The sequence below is a fragment of the Carcharhinus amblyrhynchos genome, chromosome 21 (assembly GCF_965287045.1).
Source record: "Carcharhinus amblyrhynchos chromosome 21, sCarAmb.v2.hapA, whole genome shotgun sequence".
Taxonomy (NCBI): domain Eukaryota; kingdom Metazoa; phylum Chordata; class Chondrichthyes; order Carcharhiniformes; family Carcharhinidae; genus Carcharhinus; species Carcharhinus amblyrhynchos.
This window is the reverse complement of record NC_137344.1, coordinates 37,804,519-37,817,212: the sequence shown is the minus strand read 5'-3', so window position 1 is coordinate 37,817,212 and position 12,694 is coordinate 37,804,519. Positions and strand designations below refer to the sequence as shown.

The window sequence follows — 12,694 nt, the reverse complement described above, 5'->3', positions numbered from 1 at the left end:
TACATCAGTGGTAGGGAAACGATTGGAGAGGATTCTTCGAGACAGGATTTACTCCCACTTGGAAATAAGTGGACATATTAACGAGAGGCAGTATGGTTTTGAGAAGGAGAGGTTGTGCCTTGCTAACTTGATCAAGTTTTTTGAGGAAGTGACAAAGATGGTTGATGAAGGTAGGACAGTGAATGTTGTCTACATGGACATCAGTAAGGCCTTTGACAAGGTTCCTCATGGCAGACTGATGCAGAAAGTGAAGCCGCATGGGATCAGACGTGAGCTGGCAAGGTGGATACAGAGCTGGCTTGATCATAGAAGAGAGTGTAACAGTGGAAAGGTGCATTTCTGAATGGAGAGCTGTGACAGGTGGTGATCCTCAGGGATCAGTGCTGGGACCTTTGCTATTTGTAATATAGATAAATGATTTGGAGGAAAATATAACTGGTTTGATCAGTAAGTTTGCAGATAACATATTGGTTGGTAAATTTGCGGATAGCGATGAAGACCATCAGAGGATGCAGCAGGATATAGATTGGTTGGAGACTTAGGCAGAGAGATAGCAGATGGAATTTAATCCGGACAAATGTGAGATAATGCATTTCGAAAGGTCTAATACAGATAGGAAATATCCAGTAAATGGCAGAACCCTTAAGAGTAATGATAGGCAGAGGGATCTGGCGTACAGGTACATAGGTCACTGAAAGTGACAACGCAGGTGGAGAAGGTAGTCAAGAAGGCATAAGGCATGCTTACCTTCATCGGCCGGGGCATTGTGTTTAAAAATTGGTGAGTCATGTTGCAGCTTTCTAGAACCTTAGTTAGGGCGCACTTGGAATATAGTGTTCAATTCTGGTTACGAGAAAGATGTGGAGGCTTTGGAGAGGGTACAGAAAAGATTTACCAGGATGTTGTCTGGTATGGAGGGCATTAGCTATGAGGAGTGGTTGGAGAAACTTGGTTTGTTCTTATTAGAACGACGGAGGTTGAGGGGGTGACTTGATAGAAGTCTGCAAGATTATGAGAGGCATGGACAGAGTGGATAGTCAGAAGCTTCTCACCAAGGCTGGAAGAGTCAATTACTAGAGGGCATAGGTTTAAGGTGCAAGTGGCAAGGTTTAAAGGAGATGTATGAGGGAGATTTTTTACACAGAGAGTGGTGAGTGCCTGGAACTTGCTGCCGGGGGAGGTAGTGGAAGCGGGTACGATAGTGACTGTTAAGGGGCATCTGGACAAAATACTTGAATTGGATGGGAATGGAAAAATCTGGTCCCCAGAAGGGTAGGAGGTTTTAGTAAAGTCAGGTAGCCTGGTTGATGCAGTCTTGGAAGGCCAAAAGGCCTGTTCCTGGGCTGTAATTTTCTTTGTTGACAGCTTTCAAAAATGAAATATAAAGATTTAGAAAGCAAAGAAAAACTTTAATTTTTATTGTGTCACTCATGACCTCAGAATGTTGCAAATTGGTTCACAACCAATATACACTTCTGAACTGTAGTTATTGTTACATTGTGTAAGGGGCAGGGGGTGATGGTTGGTTGGTTAGCCCAGTTGGCTGGATGGCTGATTCATGATGCAGAGCGCTACTTACAGTGTGGTTTCAATTCTCACATTGGCTGAGGTTATTCATGAAATCCCTGCCTTCTCAACCTTGTCCCTCAGCTAAGGAGTTGTGACCTCAGGTTAAATCACCACCTATGGTCAGCCTCTGGTCATCTGGGACTATGGTGACTTTACCTTTTCACATTTCACAGGAAAATGCAGCAGCCAATTTGTGCATAGTCCCGCTGCAGCAATAAGGTAAATGAGCAGATAATCTGTTTGGTGATATTGATTTAAAATTAAATGTTGATTTGGGCACAAGATGAGCACCTTTGCACTTCACATAGTGCCATAGAATCCTGTATGTTCACCAAGGGGGCAAAGGGGCCTTGGACTGAACGACATGAAATGTAGGGAGAAGGTGCCAGAGTATATTCGTTCATAAAAGAAAACAAGACCTTGTCTATCTTTTACTCTGCCCGATTATTCTAATATATAGATAGTAATTATAATTATGTTGCAAATAAAGTAACTGTGGGTTGGACTTTCCTCTGAAATTCAGATGCAAATGCCTTCTCTTTATTAATTTTGTTGAATAATTTTACATCTGCCATTAAGTTAACTTTGCTAAATGTACTTGCATATCATTTAAATAAATTTGAATACATTACAACTTGAGATAAATATACTGCTTTAGAACAGCAGTGACTATTGCAGAGTGAGGAGAATATGGATCCAGGTCAGTGATATTCTACATCGATCAAATTCATCATATTAGCTTCTTCACTGTTGAAAGTGCATTGGTGTGTACACTCCTAGAGGAAAAGTGGGATCAGTGGGCAAAGGACTGAGTTATTTCAGACTTACTAAGACTCTGAAACGTCTAATGAAATGTGTTCCCAAAATTGCAGTCAAGGTAGTATCCATACTAAAATATTTTGAACAGAATGATGATCCGATTAAGAATCTGCAAGCTGCTGCTGGTCCATGTTGAAGGTAGTTCTGTCATCGAGAAGGGAGAAAATTACAAATCAAAATTAGTCTGCACTGTAGAAATTGGCCATAGAATATAGCCATTGCAACCAATTGAAAAAATCAGTTACTCACAAATTGCCTGTCAAAGCTTACAGAAATTAAAATGGTCCTCAAACACTGTAAAGTAAGCACCTGTAAAAATAATGCTTTTTTCTTTAGCTTTTCTTAAAATAAAATGTCACCTGTTTCTGTATGGTGTATTTTTGTATTTTATACCTTTGGGACGTTGTTTATGGAACTAACTTTATTAAATATGGTTAAGCGCTCGATGGCCATTACAGTTCCCATACCTTACACCTGGCTTGTTCTTGCCTAGGTGATTTGGCTGAAACATGTGTCAGCTAGTAAAATTAAAAGTAAAAATCATGGCTGAATAGTAATGATGTCTGGACACAGCCCACGCTAGCTCTTTTAGCCGACACATTTATCAAAAAGACTTTAAAACTCTTTTGCCAGCTCCAAAGGTGAGCAAAAAATTTGAGAATTAACATTCACATCAACTGATCGAGATCTGTTCTGTACAATAAATTGCATTCTAATGCTGCATTTACGAGGTGATAATGGTGGGTGCAGAGGAGATAGGAGGGCACAATTGAAAAGTTAGAACTTTTTGCAAAAAAGACTTCAAAAAGAGCACTTGCATTTATATTGTATCATGATAGCCGAAAGTTTTTTGCAACTAATTTCCGAAGTGCATTCTTTTGCCTTGTAGACAACCACGAGAGCCCATTTGTACAAGCAAGGTTCCACAAACAATAAATGAGTGAACGATCAGTTAATTTTTTTTCTGAAATGCAAGCAAATTACTGCAGATGCTGGAATCTGAAACAAAAATAGAAAATGCTGGAAAATCTCAGCAGGGCTGACATCATCTGTGGAAAGAGAACAGAACCAATATTTTGAGTTTGGATGACCCTTCATCAGAACTGTTGTAATTTGTCTAATTAGTTGTTGCGTGAGGGATATATGTTGGTCAGGAGACCAAGAACAGTTCTTTTTTCCTCTTGGAATAATCCCATAATGCCATTTACTTCTATATAAGCAAGTAGGCAAGACCTTGTTTAACATCTGATCTGGAAAAAACGTGTTTCCAACAAGGCATCCAGCACTCCATGACTTTCACTAGGTTATGTGCTCAAATCCCAGAGCAGGCTTCCTGATTCCAACAAAAGTATTCTCAATTGAGCAAATATGACACCTTAGGGATGGATATATTTTGGGAGAGTATGTACTACTAAAACAGTGGCTTCTAATGGTGAACAAAGCACCATCCAGTGTTATAGCAACTTTGATTAAAGGCAAAAACATATGGTTGGAAAAGATTCCATAAGTAATGAAGAAGTTGGTGTAGGTCTGAAAATCAGCACAAGGATCTTCAAATCAGTTTTTTTCCGGAACAGAGAGGACTATCAAGGAAGAATTGAGAACTCAAAACAACAGAAACAAGACTGAAATAGACAAAGAAATAAAAAGAATTCAACATGAACTATATTATTACTTTATGGAAGTGCCATTTGAAAAGACACACTCGTAGTATGCGAACTATTATTATAGATTTTACTAGTGAAATTAATATTACAATCACCCATAAGAAGATTGGGCTCAAAAGCAATGCATTCCTAAAGACTGATGCTATATTGTTAGGGTGTGGATGGAATCTACAAACTGCTGACGGAAATGTACCAATAGGTAGTAACCAAAGGGTTAATTCTGTCTGACAAACCAACTTGCTTTCTTGCAAGGATGTGCCATTCCAGATGGAATTTAGAAAGTTCTATTATGCAGTGTACCTGGACCTCAAGATTTTCGCATGAAAGAATGCTAAATTGGCTTCACAAAATCAAAAAACTCAAAAATCCGGAGGTGGATAAGGAATTGGCTGAAAGAGAGGAAGCAACAGACACTCATTAGTGAAGTATTGTCAGCCTTGGTTAATGTATCAGTGACAGGCCCCAGTGCTGGGACATCATGCTGTTCCTTACCTCTGAATTTGCAGACAATATTAAACTGTTGTATGGTTATGTAAGTCAGTATTCTGTTATCTTTGTTGTTTACTATTATGCATAAGATGGATGTATTTTGCTTTGAGTCCATTAAAATCCTCGGCTGTTTTTAATATAGATCATGTGTTGCTTGTTTTGCCTTCTTTTGAGAAGTACTTTGCATTTATCTGCAGTAAATTTCATCTATGAGTCATCTGCCATAACCCAATTTTATCCAACTCATTCTGCTGTCTGTGTCAGATTGGTACTGTTAGAAGATATGACAAACTTACATCAAGTTTCATAGACTATAAGCACAGTGCCATTACTTTGTTAATGCTGTGAAACTGGATGTTTGGAAGAAGCACAGATATTGTCTCATTGGTCTGTTCACAGAAGTTCAGATCATCTAGCAAAGGTTTTTTCTTGTAGCAGTTTAACTGAGTGGTTAGCTGGGTCATTTTAGAGGACAGTAAGGAATCAACCACAATACGGTGGATCTAGATTCACGTGTAGACCAGAGCAGATAAGGACACCAGATTTCCATTCCTAATGGTGAATCAGATGGTTTTTTTTCTGACAATCTAGTGAATCATGATCCCAATTACTGAGACTAGCTTCTGCCTGGGCACTTGGCTCCAGACCTGATCTCAACCTTTATTCAAACATAGACAAAAGAGCTGAATTTCAGAGGTGAGGTGAGAGTGACAGCCCTTGACATCAAGGCAATGTTGGACCAAATGTGGCATTAAGGTAACCTAGCAAAATTGAAGTCAATGGGAATCCGGGGGCATATTGTCCACTAATTAGAGTCAGACCTAGCACAAAGGAAGATTATTGAGGTTGTTGGAGGATAATTATTTTGGCCCCAGACCATCACTATAAGGGTTCTTCAGAGTCGTGTCCTAGGTCCAACCATCTTCCACTGCTTCATCAATGACCTTCCCCCCATTATCAGAAATGGGGATGTTTGCTGATGATTGCACAGTGTTCAGCAGCATTTGCAACTCCTCAAATACTCAAGTAATCCATGCCTGCAAAAAGCAAGACCTGGACAACATTCGGAATTTGGCTGATAAATGACATCCCTCAACTTCAAGGCAATGACCATCTCCAAACGAGAATATAATCATCTCCCTATGATGTTCAATGACGTTACCATCATTGAAACACCCATCATCAAAACACCCGGGGGGTTACTATTGACCAGAAACTTAACTGGACCAGCCATATCAATACTGTGCCTACAAGTGCAGGTCAGGCTGGGAATTCTGCAGCAAGTAACTTACCTCCATCTTCGGCAAAGTCTTTCCACCAGCAACTGGGAGACCAGCCATCTGGGGCTATTGCAGATGCGTCGATCTCTGCGCTTCCAGATCGGCGCATGCACAGTGGCCCACTCATCACTATACTGCCAACCTCTCAAGCAGGAATAGGTACCACCCACTGATTTTTAATGATATACACAGTAGTGACCTCTGCAGTGCACAGAGTGTGGGAGATTCTTCTGTGAATTCCCACTGAAAAGACCAATGTGAATTACTCCAGTTTTCACATGAATTCGACACTTAGAATTTTTTTGGGAGCATTCCGATCTGCACGTATCGAGGTGAGTGATTTGGTAGTGACAGGTGTTCAGCTGTTTGTGCTGTTGTGCTGTTTTATTCATCATGGCAACATTAAACCCTTACATATCATTGCTGTAAAATAAAGCCCCAACAGTGCCTTAGACTTAACCTCAAAAGAATCCTCTTTTAACACTTCTTTCCATTCCTTGTGTTATTATATTTCCCTTTCACATACTCATGATGTGCCCATTCTGAATTAAATTGCAATCTGAGAACAAATTCCAGATGTATCCTTGCTAGCAGGAAATTGGATTCAGCTCATTTCATGCAAGATCGAGAAATGTCACAGAAATTGCGTCTTATGATGTTGGGAAATAAGTTTAGTATAGAATATTGTCAAATTGTTTCCTGCAAGATCCTTTGAAACAGTACAGAATGAGTGAGGTCTGTGACGATGGCAAATCATCTTTCTTTGTAACATTTAAGGTAAGATAACAATTAGCTGATTTTTATTTAAGCAATGATTTGAGACCTTTGGAATAAACTGCCACCTTACACAGTTGAGCATAAGAAGTATGAGCATTTGGCTCTTAGAGCTTGCCATTCAACTGGGTCAAAGATTTCAAACAGAAAACTAATTTCAACTCAGCAGTAAATAGAGGGCTTTAGGCTTGATACTGTAATATCAGGGAGGGAATCTTTTGATTGCATCCAAGATATAAGCCTGCACAAAAGGAAAAGATTAATGGTCTTTTCATGTCTGCAGTACTGACAGATCAAAGGATTTTAGAACTGTTGCTTATTGCTGGTGAGTGCATTAGGTTAACTATAAAAGTGGGACCTTTATTAGCACTTTTGTACAACCTGTGCTTTATGATGTCAGTAAGCCTCTGATGCTTTGCTAATTTTATTGGATGAAGACTTCAAAGTAATCCATGTGAGCAGAAACGACATACATCATTGCTGTTCAGTCCAAGGCTATACTGTCTCCAAGTGCATTATGAAAAATGCCTTTTGCAGACTATAAAGGGTTACAGAAAGGAACCTTTCTCCAGGAATTTTAACAAATTGTTAAAGTACAACAATTGCACATTTGTATAAGTTAGGTGAAGCAGTGAGGTTGTCTTGTCCCATGCCCATATATGGTCTGCAGAATAGAAAGAAATGCAACAATATCACCACTTTACCAAATTTATAATCTCAGTTCTAATACTGTATTTACAGGGCAAGAAGAGTATGTTCGTAATATAGACTTCAGATTTTTAGAAATGTATTCTTTCTCAGGATATGTGCATTGCCAACAAGGCCATTAATGGACTGAGTGGCTTGCTAGGATATTACAGAGGGCAGCTAAGATCATCAATATTGCTGTGGGTCTGGAGTTGTATACAGACCAGACCTGATAAGGATGGCAGATTACGGTCCCAAAATGACATCAGTGGACCTAGTGAATTTTATAATTGATGATAGTTAACATGGTTTCTACACTGTAGGGTTCTATGTTCTATGATCATTATGAAGGAAAATACAAGGAAGGCTTTATATTCCAGGTGTACGAATTGAATTTAAGTTCCACCAGTATAAAATCTTCAATTTTCTTCCATCAGAATAACGACTGGCAGAGTGACTGGGTTAGCTTCTTTGCTCAGCAACGAATTCAGATGCAGTTGGATTTAATCGAAAAGGAATATGGTGACCGTGAAGTAAGGGATCTCTGGTCAAAGCTTCAGGTACAAATACTATGACACAAATCTTTAATACTGAATCTTAGACAAGTGACCTCAGTAAATTTGACAGAATCTCAATTCTGTCAAAGGCTTATTGTACAAAATTGGTTATTTATTCTTACACAATGGATCGTTGTAATTTTCTAATTAAAACTTGGCTCAGTTGGGAGCACGCTGTCCTCAAAGTCAGACATTTATGGGTTTAAATCCTATTAATAGCTGTCCAGGATAGTAACTCGCTTGGACTTATCTAATTCCTTTACTTTGGGGGGGTAGGGAATTGATTCCTCTAATTCCTGCTCAACTGAGCTTGTGAATGGTCAATGCTAGATAATCAAAACAATACTCTCAAGCTGCCATAGCATTCATGTTGTAGCAACAATGAACTGCACCCCTAGATCACTAATCATGCTACTTCACTGCATTGCATTAACTGTTGCTATCTTGCTTTCCAGTTGAAGATGCCTACTTTTTTTCATGACTTGGAAATTACGCCAGCTCTCCTTCATGGAGACCTATGGGGAGGAAACATTGGACAGGTCGAAAATGGTCCAGTCATTTTTGACCCCTCCTCTTTCTACGGTCACTCTGAGTACGAACTATCAATATCTGGAATTTTTGGAGGATTTAGCACTGCCTTCTACACAGCGTACCATAACAAAATTCCCAAAGCACCCGGGTTTGAGAAGCGACTGAAACTTTACCAACTTTTCCATTACCTGAATCATTGGAATCATTTTGGGACAGGATATAGAGGATCATCAGTAAGCACGATGAAAGCTTTAATTAAGTAATCATATCACACTCTTAGATCAAATAGTACTGAAAATGATTCCTGTCTGATCACAAAGCATGTGCTTTAGATGACTTAGAAAAGTCATAGCAAGAAACTTGCTTTTGAACGCAGATATATCATTTAATGTGAATTAAAAATAATTGTAATATACTTACTGCTAACCAAACAAGATTTCATTTAACATTAATGCCTGAAATTTTGTTGTGATTTCACATTTCAAAATAACATTTGCACGAGCTATGTAGCTGCAAAACAAATAAAGTGATAACTTGCAAGTGTGCAATGTTAATTTTTGTCTTGATATCTTTTAACAACATTTAATGCACCATTTTATTTACTTACTCAGACAGGTAAGACTATGATCTCAGTTAAAACTGCTATTTAAACAGGATTCAATTATCAGTTTATGTTGATCCTCTGGGTGCTCTGGTTTCCTCCCACAGTCCAAAGATGTGTGGATTAGGTTGATTGACCATGCTAAAATTGCCCCTTAGTGTCCTGGGATGTGTAGGTTAGAGGGATTATCGGGTAAATGTATGGGGTTAGGGCCTGGGTGGGATTGTGGTCGATGCAGACTCGATGGGCCGAAGGGCCTGTTTCTGCACTGTAGGGTTCTATGTTCTATGATCATTATGAAGGAAAATACAAGGAAGATCAATGAATAAAGTTGATTCCATCTTCAATCCATTTAATAATTAATATTTTTCAAGCAACTTGCTCTTCTTCAAAGTCCTTGTGGATTGAGCACTGGAGTTTTATGAGCAAATAACACATATGACAAAGTCTGCCAGGAGGAAAACAATTAAACGTGTCCTTTAATTCTTTTTACAATTATCTTAAGCTAGAATCTTGCCTACTAGTGGAATCAATCTAGCATTCAACCTATCATAACCCTTTAATAACCTTCCAGACTTCTTCAGGTCTCCCTGCAACTTTCTCAGTTCCAATTAAGGTAAAATTTCTTCACAATTATAAAATATATCCCTGGTATCATCCGTGGCCATTAAGATACCAAAGCAGAAAATCAATTGGGAAGTAGAAAAACACAGAAATTGAACATTTAATCAATGAGAAAAATTACATTCACAACAGACACGACTTAGCGCAGACTGGCGTCATGAGCTAGTTTATCTGCCGAGAGACGGTCACTCTAGACATTATTGAAGGTAATTATTCCAGATCTTTATTTCCCTTCCTAGTTTGTCGCACACGAAGGTTCTCTATGTATTAACTATTTAAAATAGCAGCCAGGTGGTTGAAATGCAGAGTCATGTTTCTATAATGTTTAAATATTTACTGCAACTGTATGCACGAATTAAAAAGGATTTAATACTTAATAACACATCAACTCGAAACTTAGTTATTGTGAAATTGTAATTATCACAATAATCGAAGTCTATTAATGTGACCATCCAGCTTATCATGGGGAGATGGTGGTGTAATGGTCATTGAACATGTAATTCAGACAACCCAATCTGGTGGCTGGTGGAGTTTGAATTTAGTTCATAAATCTGGACTATAAAGCTAGTCTCAGTAATAGCAACCATGCATTTGTTCACTGATATTCTGCAGGGGAAGAAGCCTGTTATCCTTACCTAGTCTGGCCAAGATGTGACCCCAGACCCACAGCAATGTGGTTGACTTTTAACTGCCCTCTGAAATGGTCCAGCAAGCCACTCATTGAAAGGGCTGGTGTTGCCAGCGACGCCCACACCCCATGAAAGAATTAAAAAGAGTGCTTTCCAGTGTGAGCCTTTTTAACAGTTTCTGTTTCATCAAGTTTGATGTTACATCTAGCACATGGATCAACAACAGAATCAAGTCAAGTTGTGAAGTATTTTCTGTCATTTTGTGCTAAACAGCTATCTACAATTATAGCCTATCCACATTTCTGAAAAGTTTCTAATACATGAAAATTCATTTGTGCCATTGTATACTTGCAAAAATGCTGTTTCTGGATGGGCATCTGCTAAGAGGTAAATTGAGAAAAATCCCTCAGACCAGATTTAGTACCTAAATAATGACTAAGTCATGCTTATAAAACAAAAAAAAGTATGCAGTTGTTCCTTTGAGCATGCATATCAGTTTTCCTAAATTGTAGTTTATAAGTTATTAGTGCCCCTCACATTCTGTCCGTAGCTATGCAAGCTTGAGCATGTCAGAGCAGCAGTTTATACTTCTCAATACAGATGCTATGGATATCAGCTGGAACTGGCCATTTAAATAACACAAAGAAGTGGAATCAGTGGCGCTATTCTGGAGCACATATGTTTACACTGTCAGGCAATCAGAAGAAACTAGACGTGTTTTGTTCATTACAATTGATCCATCCCTGATTTGTGTGGCGTTGGAAAGTATTCTCTCACAAGTGCCACAGATGGATCAGAAGATTACATACTCCAGGATGACAAGGTTCTTGCAACAGGTAACAATGATAAAGACGCTGTCTGCAGTGATGCCATACACTACAAAAAAGATTTTTAGCTTTGCTTATTAAGCATTATGAAAAACAGTTTTTTATTTCCAAGCATTTGTAAATGTGTTATCAATGTAAACAAATGTAAAAAATCTCAAGACATAGCTCACATGTCTTTTTGAGAAGAATTAGATATATAACTGCTGAGAATTAGCGGAAATGAGAATTCTCATTTTGCCTTAGAAACAGGAATTAAAAAAACATTTAAATGTAATATTTCCAGTGAGTGCGCATTATCGTTTACAATACATATGAAAAAGATGTCCATGACAAGCTGCAAAAAAGTTTGATTTGTTATCATGTAATCTTATACTGTAACCTTTCTCCTCCACCTTTACCCCATTTTTATACCAATTTTTTTTATCCCAACACAAACTCCCCTCCCCTGCTGAGCCATCTGTCACTTGTTCTTAACTTTTGCTTTCACCGAGCGCTGACCTTCATTCTCCTCTTAACACATTCCGATATATTACCTTTATGCCACTATCAACCCTTTACACTGCTTTTAATGTTTCCCCTGCCTCATACCCTTTGTTGCAATCTATCCCTGCTCCCAGTATCACTGACCTTCCACCTTGCTCTGGCTGTTTGACCCATTCTTATGCAGTATATAATCCATCACATTTCTCCCTCTCTTTAGCTCTGAAGAGTCATACAGACTCGAAACATTAACACTTTCTTTCTCCACAGAAGCTGCCAGATTGTTAAGTTTCTCAAGTATTTTTTGTTTTCAGATTTCCAGCATCCACATTATTTTGTTTTTATTTTACTATTTTAATGGTATTGATTATGCCATCCTTCATATCCACCCAAAAGAGCGGACAGACAGTACCTCAATTTAATGAGTCCTTTAACTGAAGTCTCCCATAAAAACTGCATTGAGATATTAGGCCACTTAATATAGTCAAGATTGCTGAGTGGGATTTGAAATGCAGACCTTACAGCTCCAAAGCAAAAGCACTACTGCTGAGCCAAGGCTGACACCAATTAGCAAAGGAAACCTTCCCTCCAGGATCTTAACATCTATTCTCTTCACTGAGTGGTACATTTTTCTTATGCAACCAGTTGAACAATGCGATTGCAGAACTTTTATGTTCTACTTTTCCAAAATGAAGAAAATGCGTGTCAATATGTTTTGTTGGCTGTCCTTTCATTCCAAAACTCAGCTCAATATTGTTCAAAAAGAATAAGTAAACCTTTGACTGTTTCTTTGAAGAGATTACAAACCAGGCTAATGGAAACAGATTCAGACATGGTGTTATAGGTGCTGGTGACATTTTAAACCTTGAAAACTATTTAGAAATGTGCTTAGCTAGCCTGTAATTAGCAAACCTCTACACCTCTGGACATTTTTCTTATTGATTATGATTTTCCTCTCCAACTTTGTTGAAATCAGCCCAGAATAATAATGCTCAGTTTATTCTGTCGGCAAAGTTTATTTCAATGGATATGAACAATATACTTCAGTTGACAATATAATTTTGTACAACATGTCAGAAGTGCTTTGGCAAACAAAAGGTAATTTTATTTAAAAAAAAGGTTGCCCTTAGCATAATTGTTGCCTTTTCAACTCTGGAGAA

At 38.4% G+C, this 12,694-nt stretch overlaps 1 protein-coding gene across 1 annotated transcript in view; it reads left to right on the top strand.

Annotated features, from left to right (window-relative positions):
- Nucleotides 1-8,938, top strand: part of fn3krp (fructosamine 3 kinase related protein) — a 29,401-nt gene extending 20,463 nt beyond the window's left edge. The window contains exons 5-6 of the mRNA XM_080209037.1: nucleotides 7,723-7,845; nucleotides 8,298-8,938. Coding sequence (XP_080065163.1) covers nucleotides 7,723-7,845; nucleotides 8,298-8,636 — 462 coding nt within the window. The 3' untranslated portion in view covers nucleotides 8,637-8,938. The remainder of the gene's footprint in view (nucleotides 1-7,722; nucleotides 7,846-8,297) is intronic.
- The last annotated feature ends 3,756 nt before the right edge of the window (nucleotides 8,939-12,694 follow it).